This window comes from Cynoglossus semilaevis, chromosome 13 (assembly GCF_000523025.1).
Source record: "Cynoglossus semilaevis isolate Cse_v1.0 chromosome 13, Cse_v1.0, whole genome shotgun sequence".
Taxonomy (NCBI): domain Eukaryota; kingdom Metazoa; phylum Chordata; class Actinopteri; order Pleuronectiformes; family Cynoglossidae; genus Cynoglossus; species Cynoglossus semilaevis.
The window spans coordinates 12674971-12694090 of NC_024319.1; the positions used below are offsets into that span (position 1 = coordinate 12674971).

Consider the following 19120-nt stretch of genomic DNA (forward strand, 5'->3'; position numbering starts at 1 on the left):
TGGCTTAGTTTTGAGAAGAAAAGAAGTTTGTACTATATTCTTATGTTATAAAATCTTTTACTGGCCAATTTAAGTTGTCCTTTAGATATTTCTGATGTGGCTCCATGTGAATAAAACCTTAGTCCGGTTTGATATGGTTGTGTGTTAGCTGATTTTTTACCATTTGTGAATCACCTTTAACACTTGTTCCTGAAAACAAATTACTTAAGACACTTTGCCATCGCGTGGCCCATAAACATAATTGTGAATTAAATGACAGATCAGTAAAGAGCCATTGTGGAGGTATTCCAGTCATGTTTATTGTTGTCATTGTCATCATCTGATGCAAACTCTGTAGGGAGCTTGTTAGAGCTTGAGGGTAAATACAGGGTAGGACATGCACGATGCCGTCTGTCACACCTTGACCTCCGACTCCTGTCCTGTTGCTGACCAACTGGACACAGAGACACACATCTGCAGCAGTCTGAACGACACAGCCACCATTACGATCAATGTCTGTACAGTAACAGCAGTCGATGGTTCAACACATGAGAAAAACAAACATCTTTAAGGCAATAATATTTTGGCAGGAATGTGGTTAAAAGTATCTCTGTAAATGATACGTAATAAATTATAAAGGCATTAAATGAGGACTTCTGATGAACATGATGTTTTATAAAACTGTAGACAGAAAATTAATGTTGAGGTAAAAACAGTGCCATGCAACTGTCAACATTAACGTACAGAAGAAAAAAATCACCTTAATCATTTCAAATGAGGAACAAGCAAACCTGAAAAAATAAACATGACTCTGCAGAAGACAGTACTCTATAACGCATATTATACATAGGACTGGACACAAAACTATTGTTCATCCATTAATCTGTTAATGTCGGCATCCTTTAAAAAAAAGTATGTTTTCCTGTGCCACAGGTTTGATGTTGATTAGTAGGTGATGAAGTGTACACTACACTGGGCATTACAGTGAAAAATGAACAGTATAAATATCATTAATGCTGTTGTATGGTGATTAATTGAACAGGTTTATGGAGGTGACCAATATTGATGGACTTTAACCCCTGATAATAAATGGGTACAGTGTTCTGTTTTCCATAGATTCAATAAAAATCAGCTGCAAAATACAGCAAAAATTCAAGAATATCATTGACTGTAGATACACTTGATCGGGTTTGAACTGCATTCACAACAGGTTGATATTCCCAGCAGTTAAGACTGTATGAAGACCAACTTTATGGAGTTAAACTTAGTCTTTGTACCAGAGTTGTGGCTGGAGTCTGTGAGCTGCCGTCCTGCTGTTGTCTTCTGGACGTGGTCGTAGTGAGATCTGTGCAGGTCCTGTGTCTCCTGCAGCTTCAGTTTTTTTTTGGGCGGGGGGGTAAACCCACATTCACACCAGTCCTCCTCTGCTCTTGTGCTTATTGTTTCCAGGAGAGTTGGCTCGGGGTCAGGGGACAGGAGGGAGGTCGGTCCTCTCTGACGCATCTCTCAGGCATTTTCAGCCAAGTTTAAAGGGTTATTACAGAAAAATAATCCACAGTAGTTGTTGTCTGTAGGAGACTGTACATAATGATGAAGACACAGCAACAAAACCACACTGTCTAAGAGCACGGGTCACATCAGGCTTCATCTGACTGAAGAATACACGACATGAACAGGAATCTTCTCGTCCAACTGAGCGATTGTGCCGTGGTAGCGGAATGCTGCCGGGTTTCAGATCTCACTGATCGTCCGTTCGGAGGGCCTGTACTCCTCCCTGTCCTTAGGAGAGGACATGTAAAAGGACTGGGTCTTACGTTTCAAACGAGCCCTCTTGGTGGCCAGTGACAGGCTGTGCTTACTGGTCGCAATGATGTCAGAGATGAACTTTTTACAGTCAACACACACCTCCATGGTGGCCCAGTCCTCAGTCAGCTCTGAGGGAAGCTCAAGCTCTTCGTGAGACTTTAAAGATCCATGCTTCGAAAACCTAGGTGGAAATAGCACAGAGCTTCAGAAGAGTTCATTATGATTTTCTATTTTATTTATTTTTTCTTATTTGTCTTATGAAGACTCCTGCAGGTGTGGGATTCTAAATGAGTGGATTACTGATATAGAACCTTTAGAAGTCAGTGGTCTTGTCTTAAATAAATAAAATAGCTGGTGGAAACTAATGCCCTGTCTGTGTCATACAGGATAGGGTGGATTAGACACTAGAATTGACCATAGGGATAAATGTGAGTGTGGATGGTTGTTGGACTCCATATGTGGCCCTGAAATGGACTGGTGGATGGATGACTAAATCAGAACCTGCACAAAGTCACCACCTGCTTTTCCTTTCTAGTAATATTACTTTTTAGCCACTAGAGGTCAGTCACAGTACACTGAAAGCCTGTATAAAGGAAAGAGTTTTCAAAATACAAAAGCTTTCCACTTCTTTTTGCTGTCATATATGAATTAAATGCGATTTGTTTTTATTGTTTTATTTTTGTTTTTTATTTTTGGAAAAAGGAGCGAATATACTCATTGCTTACTTGGTCATGGTCTTGTGGTTGCTGTGGCGATGTGGACTAGTGGAGGATCTTTCACATTTAGCACCAGCTTCTGCTGCTGCTTCAGCTCCAGATATCTTTGCAGCTCTTTTGGATGCTCTTGTTGTTGCCTTTTTGGCAGCAGGGGGCGCTGTTGGACCTCCATCAGCTGATGTCCCCTGTCCTCCAGCAACAGAAAGTCCTTGTCCCACAGCAGCCATGGCGTTTATTCTCTCCCTGGGCAAAGTGTTGGAGGAGCCGATGGAGTAGATGGGGAGGCTGGAGTACGGTTTGGACGGAAGCCGCATCTGTAAGACGAGGAAAATGTTTCAAGTCTCCGTCAGGATTTCTTTTTTCTTTATTTCATTCATTCTGTGGGACTTACTTTTTTGCAGCACTGTGAACACACGGGTCTGCAAGAAAAATAGACGATGGAGTGAGAAACTTAATCGTTGGGCCGTTTAAAGTAATTTCGAAATGATTATGTAAATGTTTTACTTTTTGCAGAACTGGCAGATGTAGGACCAAGTGAAAAACGAAAACCTTTTGGCTCGACAACAGAAGCAAAGCTACAAGAAGAGAGAGAGTAGAGAAAAGAAAGTGAAGTCTGTTAAAGGCTACAGAGAAAACCTCTTGATCTTAACACCATGCACTGACGAGTGTGTGTACCGTACCTTTCCTTTCTTCATGGCGTTGTAGATTTCCTTGTACTGCTGGAACTTCTCCAACTCGGCCTTGACCAGCACCTGTCTGATGTGCATCACCTCCTCCACAGTCAAAGACAGACACTCCACGGGGAAACAGAACTCCTCCTGCAACAACATCAACAAAATCACACTCTCTTAATCACGAGACTTTGTTGTTTCTGTGTTAAATATTTAAAATCAGACTTTTTTATATTTGTTCACAAAAGGCCAAGACAGACTTCTACAACTGTCTGTATATCTTGAACCTTTTCTTTCTCTAAAAAGCCGATGTTCTTCATATGGAAGATCAACACGTTGAAGATGCTCTGTTCTATCTCTTCTGTAAATAATTCATTACATACAGTTGAATATAAAACTGCAGTACAGTGGGTGAACACATTTACAAAGGCATGTGTTTGCCTTATGGTTGACTGATTCTTTGAATGAGTGCCACTGTATGAATGAATATCCCTGGTCATCTCACAACTCAGACATCAGTCAGAACTGGAAGAAGAATCAATCTTGGATAATTTTTTGTTATAGATTTTCTGTAATGACGATTTCAAACTTGCGCTTTGTTTAGCTGCTGTCTTTGGAGGTAACTTCAGTGTTTTATCTCCAACACATCTCCAAACCATCTCAGCCTTCCTCTCTAACTTCATCTGATCTTGTCATTTAAAATCTTGTCCATTCTTGTTTTAACTACAATTAAAAAAACACACTTAAATTATAAATCATCTGTTGTTCTACCCTCACAGCATTTGTTTACACAGCAAAAACAACAAGACGGGTTGATGTTTGTCTTCTTCTACTCTGGTCTGATTCAGTTTGTCCACTTTATTCTCCATTTGTTCTCCATTACTCCGTGTTATTAGGTCACTGTGACCAGACCAGGCTGTGCAGGAGCCTCAGAAAATGAAAGTGATGTGTTTAGATTTGTCTAATGCATTGGTAATTTTTTAGATGCTACTTTTTTTAATCCTCACTCACCAAAGACCTGGAGCTTTGTTTGGACGGAGGCAAAAACTGCCTCACATTGGTTGGGGTTTCCTTCTCGATGGAATGTCTCCGTTGAGGGGTCTGACGCCTCTCGGGCTGGGGTGTAGATGAGATGGGCAGGAACATGGGTGGGGCTGGAGATCACAGACACCATGTTGGCCAAATTGTGTTATGGGTTCACTCAATTGCACTGTTTGAATATACAGTATATAAAATGAACAAAGAACAAAATCTATATATGTTCAATGAGATGATGGGGGCAGCAGTGACCACCAGCTCAGAGTTGGACCCCTGCTTATTGTAAAATGGTCATATAATGACTACATTAGATCATAAACAGATGAAATAGAGTGGTGGCGTTGAGGCTTATGGTTCTGTATAATACATCACTAAGCTTTGACACTAATGAGGGAATAAATGTTGACTTACTTTTCTTGCCCATCGCAGTTTCTGGAGACGTATCATCCATCAGAGATGTGGCGACACTGGAACTGCTGGCTGACTTTCGCCCAAACACCTCTTCCTGAAGTGGAAACAGCAACAAGGTAATTAAAGTCAAAGTTTTCACATAAGCTCATGGAAAATAGACAGACACCAGGTCTGACATGTACTGACGTCAGAGTCAGAGCTGTCCAGCTCAGCCAGGCAGGGAGCTTTCAGGAGCCTTTTCCTCTGTGGTGCAGACTGAGATCCTGTGGGTTCTGACCTGGGAGATGCCATTCCATTGGTCAGAGAGAGAGAGCTGGATGTCCGTCTACCCATGTAGGGACTAAACTCATCTGTACACAGCCATGCAAACAGAGATATTTAACCAAAAAGGACAAAAAAGAACATTCAGATTAATCACAATTCTCCACGGGATTCATTGCATCTTAGTCTGTTGTTTACAATTTGAGGTCTCACTTCCATTTTTTTTACTTGGGTCAGTCAATAACAGAGAACACAAAGGCATAGTGAACAGACACAAAGATGTAATGAATCCCTCCAGTGGGTAAATGTGGCAGGAAGGGTGAGTTAAATTGGTCTGAGGGAAGGTTAATGAACTGGTGTTACACACAGAGCAGGGAGGATTCATAAAAAAAGAATTCAACTGAAACAGGGTTCCTTCTCCTGGGAGAACCTAATCCTTGACACCAGCGCTTGGCTCACTGATTATTAGTCAGTGATAACCAACAGGTGACCATACCAACCTCTCTCTAGACTAGGCTATCAAAGCTCAAAAGAAAAGGGTTTAATAGACAGACGGAGAGGTAGAAATAACAACAAAAACATGCCGCGTCAAGGACAATTAAACAGCTGTGGCTGAAGTTGATCTGTGGAATACTCTCAGATTACCTGCTGCCGTCCGTCCATAATCTAAATCTAGATCCCTCCATTGCTGGCCCTGATTTTATTTGCTTTTTTTTTAGATAGGATTTGAATATAAACAATATTAGTTCACAGCCAGGGGTGCAGACAAACAGCTGTTGTGTTAAAGGTAAAGGTGGCTGTTGAAGCCACAGCAGCCGTCATACTTTACCTGTTCCTGTACGGAACAAATCTTGCGGCATGCTGCGAGTTTTGCCATAACCTAAAATGATACACTTCCTTTGTTAGGATAATGGCAGGAGGAATTCTCACCTTTTCCCTGTAAAAATCTGTGGTTAGAAAAAAATGATCTAGTTTTGTCTGAGATCAGTGCTTCCATCAGCTCAGACACCATAAGCTGAAAAATGTTTGGTCAGTGCAAAGTGTTTTGTATTAAAACACACCTATAACAATTAGACATATTAAATAATTGTAAAGTACTGTCCCAAAGTGAAGTCACAAATTAGACTCGTAGGGGGAAAACTCAAGCGAGTGAGAATAGGCCTAACTTTCCTGCACACTTTGACTGATTCAGTTATTTCTCCAACCCAGACACTGTCTTTTCTGAAAAGTGTAATTTGGCAGAATCATCTAAAATGTTGACCTATTCCTTTATAACAACTTAGCAACAGCCTGGTCGGTTAAAACATCATTATAATAGATTGACCCAAAAAATAGAATTGATCACCAAAACCCCCTTATATTGGGAATGTATTTGAACAGCTGTCGGTTTACACCAGGTTGGCAGGGGGAAGTGATACATTATACATAAGAAAACATTAATAAAAAACATTTAACACCACATTATTGCATGACGATATGAATGAGTGTGAGGTGGCACAGCTGGTGAGACAATGAGAGACACAGATCTGCAGTGAAAGTCTTTGTTATCATCCATGTCTGCAGGATTCTGACGTCTCCCCTTCTGCACTGTAGCTAAATGTAGCTTCAAATTTGATTTACAATAATCTGTCACTGTCAATGTTAAGGTCCTTCCACCTGGTAGTTGAAAGGTTTTGTATATATTTTAAATATTCAAACCTCTGAGGGTTCACCTGTTAAGTTGATTAGTGTTAGAGTTTGTTGACTCCTAATCCCCTAAGCATCTGATTGGACAATATATTGTATGAATAAGGTGGATATTTGTCAGTTTGCATTTTGGGAGAGACTTTTTTTATTATTGTGCAAAAACATAATTAATGAAAACAAAATTGATCAAATAAACCTACACTAATCCTATTTTTTAGATAACATAGTATTCTGCTGCTTCAATAAATACTTAATACTCCGTAGTCACAATAAAATGAATAAAAATAAATATCAAAGTTTAAGTTCATGACTGCATCATCGTTAGCACAGCAGCATGTTTATAATAAATGATAAGTGCAGGACAGATGAGTCTCTTCCTGTATGTATTCAGGAGAGAGAAACTGTTTTTAGCAGTGGTTTAGACCCGTCAATCTGTTTGACAGGCACTGAGTGACAGAATGACTGTGTCACTGTCCACACTGCTGATTCAGCGACTTTTCATTTTCACTGTTCATCCTGTAAGAAAAGTCAAGTCATCCGTTCACTGAGAAAACAGCTTCTCTAACCCAAAGCTATGTTTTTGGCTAGATCTATTTTATCTATTTGTATTTTTATCTACTCCAAGACTATAATACATTTGGCTGTAAACTATATTTGTGGTGACTTTCAGTTTCTTTTGGCTTATTTTTATTTGTGATAGAAACTTTGGCTATTGAGGTATTCTTTTGATACTGATTTTAAGTGATGTTTTTGGCTACATTTGCTCAACATTATAGAATAGGACATTTAGTTACTTCCCCTTTTTGGAATTTAAAGTATTTATGCAAAGATTTAAATAATGTTTCAGTACACTGTAGATACATGGGAATATTCTAGTTATTTATTTTATTTATTAGCTAGGTTTGAGCTACTTTGTGAACTCTGTGGTAAACAATGAGCTATTTCTACATGGGTGTTATATAATCATGGAAGACTAGCTTGATATTTTGAAAAAAATTAACTATATAATTAATATATGGCATTGGAAAACCTTAACTGACATTGGTACATTTTGCACCAGTTTCTTCTTACAGTACCATGTCTCACCTCCACAGACAGCAGCCAACATCACCAACCACTGAAGCGTGACATGAGTTGAAGTTAGTGTGTGTAAATGTGTGTCCAGGTCACAAGAGCAAATGAGCAGCCAAAACAAAACGGTTGACAAAAAATTAATGAACATATTATTTAACAAATGCCAGGTAAGCTGCAGAGGAAACTTTACCTGACGCATCAAAACTGAAAGACATGCTAAGTGGCCGAATTACTGCGAAGAGAAACAGTCATGGCATGGCAGAGTTATTTCTGTGACTAGGAGGGAAAATACTTTAACATTGAAAGTACTTCAACATGTTTTATTTGGTGAAAAGCCAGAGTATTAGTTGTTAAGTGTCTGGTTCCTGATCTCTGAAATGTTGGCAGGAGAACAGGCTTTTTTAACAAACAGCAAATAGTGAGTGGTAGTTCAAACACCCCGTGACAGCGGTGTTTCAGTGTGTGGTCTGGGTTAATGGAATAGCAGACACTTAGCATTATTACTCAGGGGAAGCTGTCACTATATTGCAGAGAATATAGTAAAGAAAATAACAAATGTGTGGCAGCGTCAGTTTCAAAGCAAAGAGCAGAGAAGCAAATTAAACTGTAAATGAACCAAAGCATCACTTGGAAACAGTAAAGCTTTTAGTGCATAAAGAATTGGACTTATACTCCAGTGTGTGTGTGTTCACTTTCCCAAATAACAAGTCAAAACTCATTAGAAAATGTTCAAACTTTTGATGGAAGCTCTTCTTACCGAGTCGTCCTCTTCGGACCTCACCAGGTGACACTGGTCGCAGCTTCCTCTCTGATTTGATCTCCTCTAGGATTCGCTCATGCAGCGTAGGAGGAGGCTGAGTCTGTGGCTTCAGCTTACGGGCTGAGACCTGAGGCGTAACGTGGTGTGAGACAGATGTGAACAGACAGACAGAGAGTCAGTAATGTGGAAGAAGAGGAGAGCGACAGGTTGCTAGCTCACCGTTTCCTAAACGGCTCCTCACCTGTTGCGACCTATTGCTTACAACTTTGCTGAGAGTTAATTGTTGTACAACAATGATGAATGCAGCGTTACCGTTAATCAGTACCAATTGCTACTCCAATACAATGATTGCATTCAAATGCACTAAATTGAAACAAGCATATATGTGTTAAATGAAAGATTGCTTCAGTCTAACAGCAATGGTTAGAAATGAGACTTGAAAAATTAGGTTCAGTTAAAACATATCAACTAAACCTTAGGGTAAGGCATCAAAAAATAAACAAAATAGTAAAAAAAATTTTTTTAAAGCATTTATGACTAGAAGTGATCCAAAATTTTCTTTCTAATAAAAAATGGAAAGTGTTGGTTGTAGGAGCCACCATTGGGTGAATCACAGGTCTTTTCAGTCATCACATGATGAATGATGATGAATGATGAATGCAGAATTCCAATGAGAAAATAACATTCCACAGCCATTTGTTTTGACGATGATCTTTCCATAACAACAGGCTGCTATGTAATAAATTAAAAAAACAAGATAGTGTCATGATGACCATGTCTTTTTTACAACATAGAATTGCAACTAGAAAAATGTCACATGATGTTTCCTAACCAAATCAAAAATCTCCAATTATTTTAGTTTGCAAAACACAAGATGTTGAAGTTTCCAAATGTAACTGTTCTAATTAAATGTTTACTGAGATTTTAATTATGAAGTTTTCATTCGTAAATTATTTCTTATGTTAGTTTTGTATTTGGTAATACATATATTTATAACAGTAAATGCTTTGTTTTACCCTGTTACTCTGACTGTTGCCAATGTTTTGTTACCTACAGCGTTTTTATCTGTCGTCTCTAACTTCTATCCGACTGAAATACAGAATCTAGTCTAAACACATTCGATGGGCTCACAGGATTGAGGGGGGGTCTGGATCTGATGAACTCTAGGATGATTTCATGAGCGCTCTTCTTTAATCTGGGTGGGATGTCTCTGTTAACCTGAAACAACAGAAAAGAAAATGGAAGACAATTAGTCAACATCATAGTCATTAACTCTTGATGTCATTATTTTTAATGAACTTATGAAGACGCTCACCATGACCTTTCGCAATTTGTACCGTTTGGATCTGATGTCATCCATCAGCATCTCATAAGGGGTGAGCTGGTACTCTATGGGCAGAGGGTTGTACTGACGCTCCTGCACCTTCTTCAGCTTCACTCCTTCTCTCAGGTCCCTCATCACCTGAACCCAGAACCGAGCCTTAAAGAAAGGAAAGAGCAGCGTGAGAAAATGGGAGAAAAGTCATTTGAAAATGACCGTGAAATTTCAGTGTAGGTTCCTGATCTCAGGATCACAGCTGTGGTACCTGAAAGTTTGAGTTTCTCCCAGTTATATTTAGATCATTCCAAATTTGATGATACATTTATGACAAATGTCTAAGATGATTTTAGTTGCCTACCCAGTCAGCGTTCTGCAGCTCGTTCAGATCACGGACAGGCTCCTCCGATGATTCCATCTTACGTAGGTTCTAAACAAACAGACAAAGAAAAAATTCAAAATACAAAAAACAAAAATCCTAAACACATTTGGTCAAAGGCCAAAGGTGTCTTTTAAATTTGTTGCCATTTTTAGCTACAAACTTTAAATTTTTAAAATATTTTCTTACATATAAATTAAAGCTCTTTATCTTAAATCAAATAAACTAATCTGTCATTTAAATGTGAGGATTTTACATATTATTTCTCTGCTACATTGATGTATTGCTAGCAACATATAGACATGTTGGTAGAAATGTTTCCATACCAAACTGTACCAAACATTTTCCAGTCAACCTCCAAAGAGTAAACTGGAGAGACTGGGGGACATTTAAGGTCACGGTATTTAATCTTTAAACCATGTCTTGCAGAGACATGCCCCCACCCCCCGCCGCCACCCCCTCCATCAGCTGCAGAAAAGGTCAGTGATCGTTTTACCCAGTAGTAACTTTCACTGCAGCTTTAGGGGCTAACAACAACAGCTGCTAGAAAAACATTAGTATTCATATTTAAAATCTACTACTCATATTCACATTACTCTAAGATTTGTCTTTGCCTTTGATTGGGTGATATACAATAACCTGTGTTGTAGTCAGCTTTAATTAAATTACTGATCAATTACAGAGAATAAATCTTCTCAAAAACCTCTAGTTTCCTTCATCAGTGGTTCACTACTGTGAATAATTTGCATATGTGATTTGGCACAGAATTTGAAGCCAGATGCTTCTCCTGACACAACCCCCTCAAATGCATGTGTGACCCAGACTGTGCCCCCCATGGCTGCAACTAAGGGTTAAGTGCCTTGCCCAGGGACACATGGTACACAGTTAGAAGTAGATCCACAAAAAATTACTTTTATAACAACTGCCCTCTACTCAGTAAAACCCTTTTCTTCCACCATCATTAAAATAACTTTTTTTAAAGGGTTGAGCTTGAACATGGGATCGTTTTTATGTCTGCCCAAAATTATCCGCTGTCATTTGGCTTCAAAATGCAGCCATTTGAACAAAAACAGACGACAACAAACACAAACCTCTTTGGCACTCCTGATCTTTTCCAGGAACGTGTTCAGCTCCCTGGTTTCTGTGTACAGAGCCCGGCACACTGCCTGGTAGTGACTGTGGGCGTCGGACAGACCGGGGAGATGAGCTCTACAGAGCTGCAGAGTAGAGGAAAACAAACAGAGGTTAGAGTAAGGCTGAGCATTAGACACATGGCCTTTAAATAAAAAACACCATGACTTAACACCATACACACTATATATTTAATAAACATCCTGTATGTTTCATAACTCTTGCTGCTGCTCAGGTAACTACATTGTTTTAAAATAAAATACTATAATTATATTTATAATAAAACAAATGTTTATATTGAATGGGTTTCATAGTTTGAACTGAACTCGCTCTATCAACTATATAGTGTTTCAGAGAAAATTGCCAATAAATACAACTGCAGATATTCGTGTAATTTACTACAGAGTACAGAGTAGGTGCAGTATGTGACAAACAGCCACCGAGCAGACGACTCCATTCCTCTCTGCACAAACCTTGAGGATATCTCTGTATCCATGAACACTGTAGATATTGTTTGGGTCATCCTCCTCTGCCTCATCCTCTTCCTCTGTGGCCTCATAGCCCTCGTCAGGGCAGGCGTCCCTGGAGGCTTCAGTCATGTTGGTCATGAGGTCGATGAGCTGCTCCAGAGGAGGACTGAGCTCCCTCTCTTCATTCTCCTTCAGCCCAAAGTCCAGAGCCTTGTAGATCATGATGCCTAAAGACTCAATTACCTAAAAATAATTTAAAAAAAAGAGAGAAAATTAGGGAAATTTTCATCTCATTGGAACTCAATTACTCACTAATTTCCATGGACATGCAATGTAGTTTAGCTTCGATTGGTATTAAACAGTAAACATACTGGTATTAAGGTCATAATCTTCATTAGAAAGTTTAATAATGTCAGTGTTGCCATTCTCTCTTTGTCTGTCAACTATCTTTTTCATTTTCCTTCTCCAAATGGACACATCAGATGACTGTATCTGCCAGTGTAATTGTAATTAAAAGCTAAAAGCAGATTAAAAAAGATAACATCAAATGTTAATAATAATAAATAATTAGGCTACATGCATCTGATTGAACCAAAGCTTTAATCTGCTCAGCAGACAGCAGGTCTCCACAAATAACTTGTAAATGAGTTGTAGTAAACTAACCATAAACCAGCGTGTAGTTATTTTACTATTATATGACCTGCTTCTAGCTACATGCATTTTTCATCTACATGCATTTTTTTGGCTGTGTTTTTCAGTCACTGTTTTATTATGTTCTCTCCTCAAGATGTTCCCTGCATGCTAATTCTAGCTGTAATCACATTTCCCCTTGAAGGCTGCTAAACTTTAATGACAATAATGAATATGAAGCCATAAATTTGTGCAGTTTTGTGCAGTAAAAAGCTCAAATGACTTTGTATTGATGCTCTCCCACAGACAGAGAAAAACACTCTGCCGGCCTGTGACGTAGACGCCCTACTGATTTACTGATAGTAATAACACAACATGTGACAATTGTAATCACTGTTTACACATTTCTTAGAGTAGGGCGAGTTTCAAATATGTGGACGTGAGTTGATTGTATTGTGCCTGTTTCCTGGTGTTTGCTGATGTCAGAACAGACAACAATATAATCATTTGATTTTGGCTGGATGATGATGTTATCAGACTTGTCATGATTAGTATTTTTGCTTGGACAATATGTTTACTGGACGGTCAATATAATTGTAAATGATGTAATTGATTCCACATAACGAAAACCTGCTACAAAATGAAACCATAGAGGGTGGAGTATATGAACAAGAAGAATAGAGTAGTGAGGGAGAAATGAAATGTTGAAATGATGCTGTTGAGAGTCAGTGAATGGATGACAGGGGTCAGACCAGGCAGGTAGAGGTCAGACATGAAGATCAAGGGCAGATCACAGAGGAAGGAAGAGGAGGAAGAGTTGTCATCGTATAGAGAGATCAGTTCTCTCTTCAATCAGTGAGAAAAAGCTGTGTTTCCTCAAGAGGAGCAGCAAAATACAACCTTTCTGTCTGAGCCTCAACATAATTAGTGATATATGACACCCCCCACCCCCACACACACACAAACACAGGCCCTTTGTGTTTAGCAAGAGAGGAAACTGGAGCAAAAGTCAGGTGTTGAAGCTGTCGTAGAAAAGTGTCACATGTGACTGCTTTCATTTTTCAGATTATCTGTATTATATTTGTTGTCAGTGGAACCAGTTTGCAGCCAACATGTCCATATGTGGGCCACATACTGTTAGCAACTGACCCTTACTGCACACGTAGGTAATTAGCATGTGACCCACATGGGCAGCCCATATGTCTTCATATTTAGGGTCAGTTTAATCTAAACTGCATGTTGCCAAAAAATATCTTTTGTAATTATTTCTAGCTCTATTGGTTGGTTATTAGATGAACATTTTCTCTGAAACCCGTGTGACTGGTTCCCAGGTTTCTGAGTGACTGAGCAGAATGATGGGATGGATGAGAGCAGAAGGGGAGGAGGAGAGGGGGAGGTGAAGGGGCAACAAAAGACAAGGGGAGATGGATGTCAACCAAAAGAATTTTTTTTTTAACCAAAGTGTTTGATGTTGTGACTGCAACATCTGAAACAGTTTTCAGATTACTTTTCAGAGATTTCTATTACAAAGACATAGGAGCAACCTGGCAAGATGATTAGGAGAAATCCATTTATTGAATGTGTACATGTTTTACAATTTTCCCTTCAAACTATAAATTACTAGAGCTTGAAAACAATACTACATCCAAAGCATAAAAGAGCTGCTTTTATTTATTCCCAATTAAAAAAAACGTAGGGTTGTCAGTTTAGTGGTACTGATCAGCGTGGCATTATTCAGCAGAAGGCTGTGCTAGATGTTAGTTGGTTCACTGCTTGTTTCACTAATGACCATTTGCACACATGCTTTTTCTGGTTCCACGTTCTCCAAAGCCACACATGCTGCTCCATAATGTTGCCAGTTGTTTTGTCAACACTTTAAAGTGAGGAGTCATTTCTAATGCAAAGCTGCTTAGCAGGGATTAATTCCTCTGCACAGCAGCAGCAGCAGCTGCTGGTGGTGGTGGTGGTGGTGGTATGGAGAGAGGGTTGAGGAGGTGCCTTTTAACTGGGTCTTAAATGCCTGCTTAATAAGTCACACAGCAAGGACCACCTCCGTGCTCTGTGACATTTTCCTACTTGTCTGTCAGAGAAACCAGAAGGGTCTTCTGTGGTTTGAATGTGGAGGAAACAAGATAATACTACTCCTACTAATATTAAGAATAATAATACATTACCTAAAAATGCATTGTGCATCTCAGGGAGAGAGAGTTCCCGATAGTTGATCAAATAATGAGTGTTATTTACAGCCCTTTGATAATTAAACATTATTGCCATTCTGTAACATTATTTGTAACAACTGCGAATGATTATTGAGTGGAATTAATTTTGTCAGGATATTGGTATCTAACCAAGGGTCTAGGCACAAAATCACACTTTATTTTAATTAAAAGTAACAATTAGTTTACACCACTGCGTCAAGTGCAAATTAGGATTAACATGTAATAAATCGCTGGATTATTGACAGCTTTGAGTATCTGAGAATGAGTGTTTTCATGCTGCAGGACAGTCTGTCTAATCTCAGCATTATCTCTGTCACTAGGGCTAATGTTCTAAATGGTGTTTTATGGTGTTTCTTTGGAATAAATAATCCATTTAATTTTCTGGTCATTTCTCAAGCGAGCACTCACGATAATTTTTAATACCAGTTCACATTGTAAATAATACTACAAAAGAATATTCCTAATAAATCATTTACTCCTCATTCTTACTGAGACTAATTTACATAAGCAATCCAACCTGTCTTTCACCATTTGTTACCAACAGTCACAAATCTGAATTGACAGACATTAAATATAGAACTGCAGTCAGTTCACTCACCTCTGTTGTTGAGCAGGGGCTGCATTTATCTGCAGGGAAACCAAAAACAATTATTGTCAAACTGATTTTTACATTGTTTATGACACTAAAGAAAAAACTAGATACTTGACTTCGTGGTGGGCTCTGAGGGTCCGTCAATGTGTAAGGCTGATTAAGCATCTAAAGTCTTTTTTAAACATAAAGAACCGTTCATTTCTTTTTACCTTTAATGTTATGGTTTGTCAGAAATCATCCCAGTCATTATGAAAAGATGACTGGGTCAAACAGATGAGTCTGATAAAGTCAGAATATGGTCAGCTTTTATTAGAATTTATGGCCATTATCATGCGGTCGCCTTTAGAGACAACAGAGGACAACCAGTCCACGAGCTGATCTTGAGCTGACGTGTTCACAATTTGAAGTACCGTATTTTCCGGAGTATAACTCGCACCAGCCAAAGGATGAAAAAGGTGTGACTTATAGTCCATAAAATACGGTACACATTAACATGCAGTCTTTCTAGGAAATCCCCAATAAATTATATAATATAATATATAATAACTAAGAAAAATGTGTTAATGTCAATTTATCATGGAAGTCTTCCTCATCTGGCCTTCAATAAACCAGCCCTGCAGTAAAATGACATGTGACCAGTGATGATAAAACTCCTCTCATGAAGCCCTGGTCTGTAAATGTACGCTCTTCAAAATAGAGATCTGCTCTAATGTTCCTCGAGGCAGCAGCCGTTCAGCTTCACAAACAACTCTGATATACGAGCCTTTCAACAAACGCTGGTTTTGTTGTCTTTCACGCAACACAGCAGCATCACAGCAGCATCACAGCAGCATCTGACATCATCTCATCTCATGACCCCAACCTGCATCAGCATGATGCACTGACCCTCAGAAAATGTGTGATATCCATGACCGTGTGTACTGTAACACACACACACTCACAGTGTCTTCTTTGTTACAGCTGTTTGTCAAAACAAATTCTTATCAAAATTAATTTGGGAAATTACGACAACAACAGACCATCAGCTCTTTTCCTCTGGTTTTACTGCATGCAGTAAACAGTGTGTGAGGCCAAGTGCATGGAGACTGCAGCACAAAGTTCTACATACATTAAACACTACTGTGAAAACTTCTGGCAAGATTTTGTTAAAGCAATTGTTTGTTTGTTTTTCAAGTTGCTGTACAAGGAATCGTTTTGTTCTCTGCCATGATTTGCTCAAGAATTAATTTCTGAGAATACTCTCTCAACTTTCAGTTTCCAAGAAACTGCTTCGTTTTATCAGCACATTCAGTGAAGTCACTGTGCATGCGCTTGTTTTTTGCTTGTGAATGTGGGTCATCTACACCTTAAGAAATATATGTAGCCTTCAGAGGAATTTTTGTGTCAGCTGTCAATCAAATATTGTGCTGCTCCATACTGTATTTTCAATTTACAAAATGTATTTTTACAAATGGATTATAATTTTGGAAATGATAAGTAAACAGAAGTAAAGTTTTACACAATGACCTGGATGTGTTTGAAGGAAAGTATAAATAAATAAATAAATAAATAAATTCCAAGATAAGCCACAGAAAACCTCCCCTCTACATTGGTTGCTTCCATTGCCATGCTAAAAATAGCCCATTCACTTGTGTAGGCCTACTGGTCACAACCAGCACCGTCATCACAGCCGAGCCTCTCAGATCTGCTCAGAACATTTCATGAGACGATGCTTGTTTATGCTAAAAGACATTAGGGTTGACTTGTGCTAGCAGTGTTAAAAGCCCGTCCCCCTGGTCCTCAGTTACTCCATTACTCATGGAAATGAATAGAAATGCATTTAGCCTGTCGGCTCTCTGTCATGTGCCGACAGCAGCAGAAAGCAAAGTGGGATGTGACTCCATGATGTGTTTGATTTAAAAATGTGATTACATTCACTGACTGTATGACAAAGCACATCACAGGGTTTGCACAGTCAATTCTAATTAGAAGAAACCTAACAAATTAGTCACTAATGTGATTTCAGGGGAACTTTGTCTATGGGGGGAGAGTCCACATCATGATCTACTGAAAGGTCATATGTACTGTGGCCTTTGAACATGTTTACATTTAACCAAACTATTCTAAACAGTATCTGGTTAATGGTTTGAGTTTAGCCTACAGTGACTGTAGCTCCAGCTCTACTACAGCTCCAAAACGCAGCAGAGCGCTGCGACATACAGTATATAACAGGTCAGCCATAAAGTGTGATTTTCAGTGAGCAAAACAAAAATGTTTCCACCAAGTTAGATGGTGAGATTTATATAAAACCATCAATGATCTCAACTCATGGAAGAGTGTATAACAACCGTGTTTACAGCACCACCCTCAGGAGAGGAGATGAAATATCATACATAAATAGTAATAAAGAATCCCCGCATACCTTTCCTTTAAGATGTAAGAACATCGTCAGGTTACAGGAGGTGATAATGTGAAAGGACGTTTTTTGTGTGCGCGCGCATTGGTTTACTTGTATTTTTAACCTATATTTACTTTTATTCCAGCAGTTCTACACCTCTTGGTGGATTTTAGTGAATCAAAGTTTGGTTTCAGGCTTAGAAACAGGGAAGTCTATGAACTTCTAAAGATGGTTAATGATATGCACTGTTTACTAGTGTCCTCACAACCATGTAGAGACAAGTGTGTGTGCCAATGAGGCTGTTGTCCCGAGCACAAAGATAACAACAAATTCTCGGCTTCACTGTTCTAGAAAGTGACGGCTGTAACCTGTACCATAGTTTCCTGGGGCTCAGAAAATCGTTAATTTACACCATTTTACCTTTTCCCTGCTGTGCTATCCTCACAGACCCATCCTTCTGTATCCTCACATCCCCGGGTCCACAGATCTTCCTCGTCGGCTCCGCTGATGGTGATGCTCCGTCCACCGCACAGCTCCTCTTGCTCCTACCGTGCTCCCTCGCCAGCTTCCTGCAGCATTGATAACACACCGCCCATGCCTGCTCCTCGTTGATGGGCTGGTTGTAAAGTCTCAGTATCTCCTCCAGAGAAAGGCCTTCCTCTGCTGCCTCCTCCGCCGTGCTCATGGCTCTCCGCAGCCGTGGAGGTGGTGGTAGTTTCTCATCCCGTCTGCTTCCTGCATCCGCAGCAGCATCTGTTAGTCCTGCGCGGTCCTGGTCCCCGCATCTCTGCTCCGCCATCCTTTCATTATCTCAGCGCTGGTGGAAGAACGAGGAAAACAGGCCGGAGTGTGGGAGGAGAAGCTCCAGAGGCATCAAGGACCTTTCTCACTGCATCTCCACAGGCAGCAGGAGCAGCTGTGGTGGCAACAATAGCAGGCGACGCCTCCCCGATTATATGTGGGTGTGTGTTTAGTGTGACTGAACCTCGCACGGCGTGTGTCTGCTCCGTGTGTGTGTGTGCGTGCGTGCGTGCGCGCGATCACAACACGTCAAGTCAGACTCACTCCATCACATGATCTCTCTCCTGTATTTATATCCTGCTTCTTATAATTTGGCTTGTCAGTGAGACAACCTTAAACATGTAAACCAAATAGGCTTTATACTGCAAATTTATATTAAAAGATATATGTATACAATCTAATACTCCCTAGTATAAATTACCTGCCGATCAATGGCCTTATTTAATAAATGCCCACAAAATGTTCCTCAACTCACTGTCATTAATAACATCGTATGTCATTGGTTTTGCAGTCAGCAGCCCAGTCGGAGGTCACAGGGGGCAGATGCTCAGGTTTTGAATATTTTAGGCCATAACTGTCTATAGAGAATGTGCTCTATAATGCAGAATGCAATGTCTAGATTATTTTGAGACAAGTGCACACCACTGAGTCAGGCTGTGTCATTGAGTTTAAAAATGGCCAGAAATGTGTATTCTCAAGTGTATTTTCATCATACAGATAAGAACCAAGTTTTTAAAAAATGGGGGTTTGACCCAAATAGGATTTATGGCAAACAAATCAAATAATGAATCTCAGTATTCA

General features: G+C 39.5%; 1 protein-coding gene across 3 annotated transcripts; it reads right to left on the reverse strand.

Annotated features, from left to right (window-relative positions):
• Positions 1 to 277: 277 nt before the first annotated feature.
• Positions 278 to 18858, reverse strand: spire1b (spire-type actin nucleation factor 1b). Of its 3 annotated transcripts, none has more exons than XM_017038223.2 (17): positions 17939 to 18858; positions 15148 to 15176; positions 11704 to 11943; positions 11191 to 11316; positions 10082 to 10150; positions 9718 to 9882; positions 9534 to 9620; positions 8400 to 8529; positions 7833 to 7874; positions 4808 to 4971; positions 4622 to 4715; positions 4184 to 4326; positions 3182 to 3319; positions 3006 to 3076; positions 2893 to 2920; positions 2511 to 2815; positions 278 to 1966 (listed from the first exon to the last, which is right to left on the reverse strand). In XM_017038223.2, the coding sequence occupies exons 1-17, from the start codon at positions 18315 to 18317 to the stop codon at positions 1711 to 1713; spliced, it is 2466 nt and encodes an 821-aa protein (XP_016893712.1). In that variant the 5' UTR covers positions 18318 to 18858; the 3' UTR covers positions 278 to 1710. The 3 variants fall into 3 exon arrangements, with proteins under 3 accessions (XP_016893712.1, XP_016893711.1, XP_008321925.1); XM_017038222.2 differs by lacking the exon at positions 7833 to 7874 and adding an exon at positions 5712 to 5762 and having other exon boundaries at positions 17939 to 18857; XM_008323703.3 differs by lacking the exon at positions 7833 to 7874 and having other exon boundaries at positions 17939 to 18857.
• Positions 18859 to 19120: the final 262 nt, after the last annotated feature.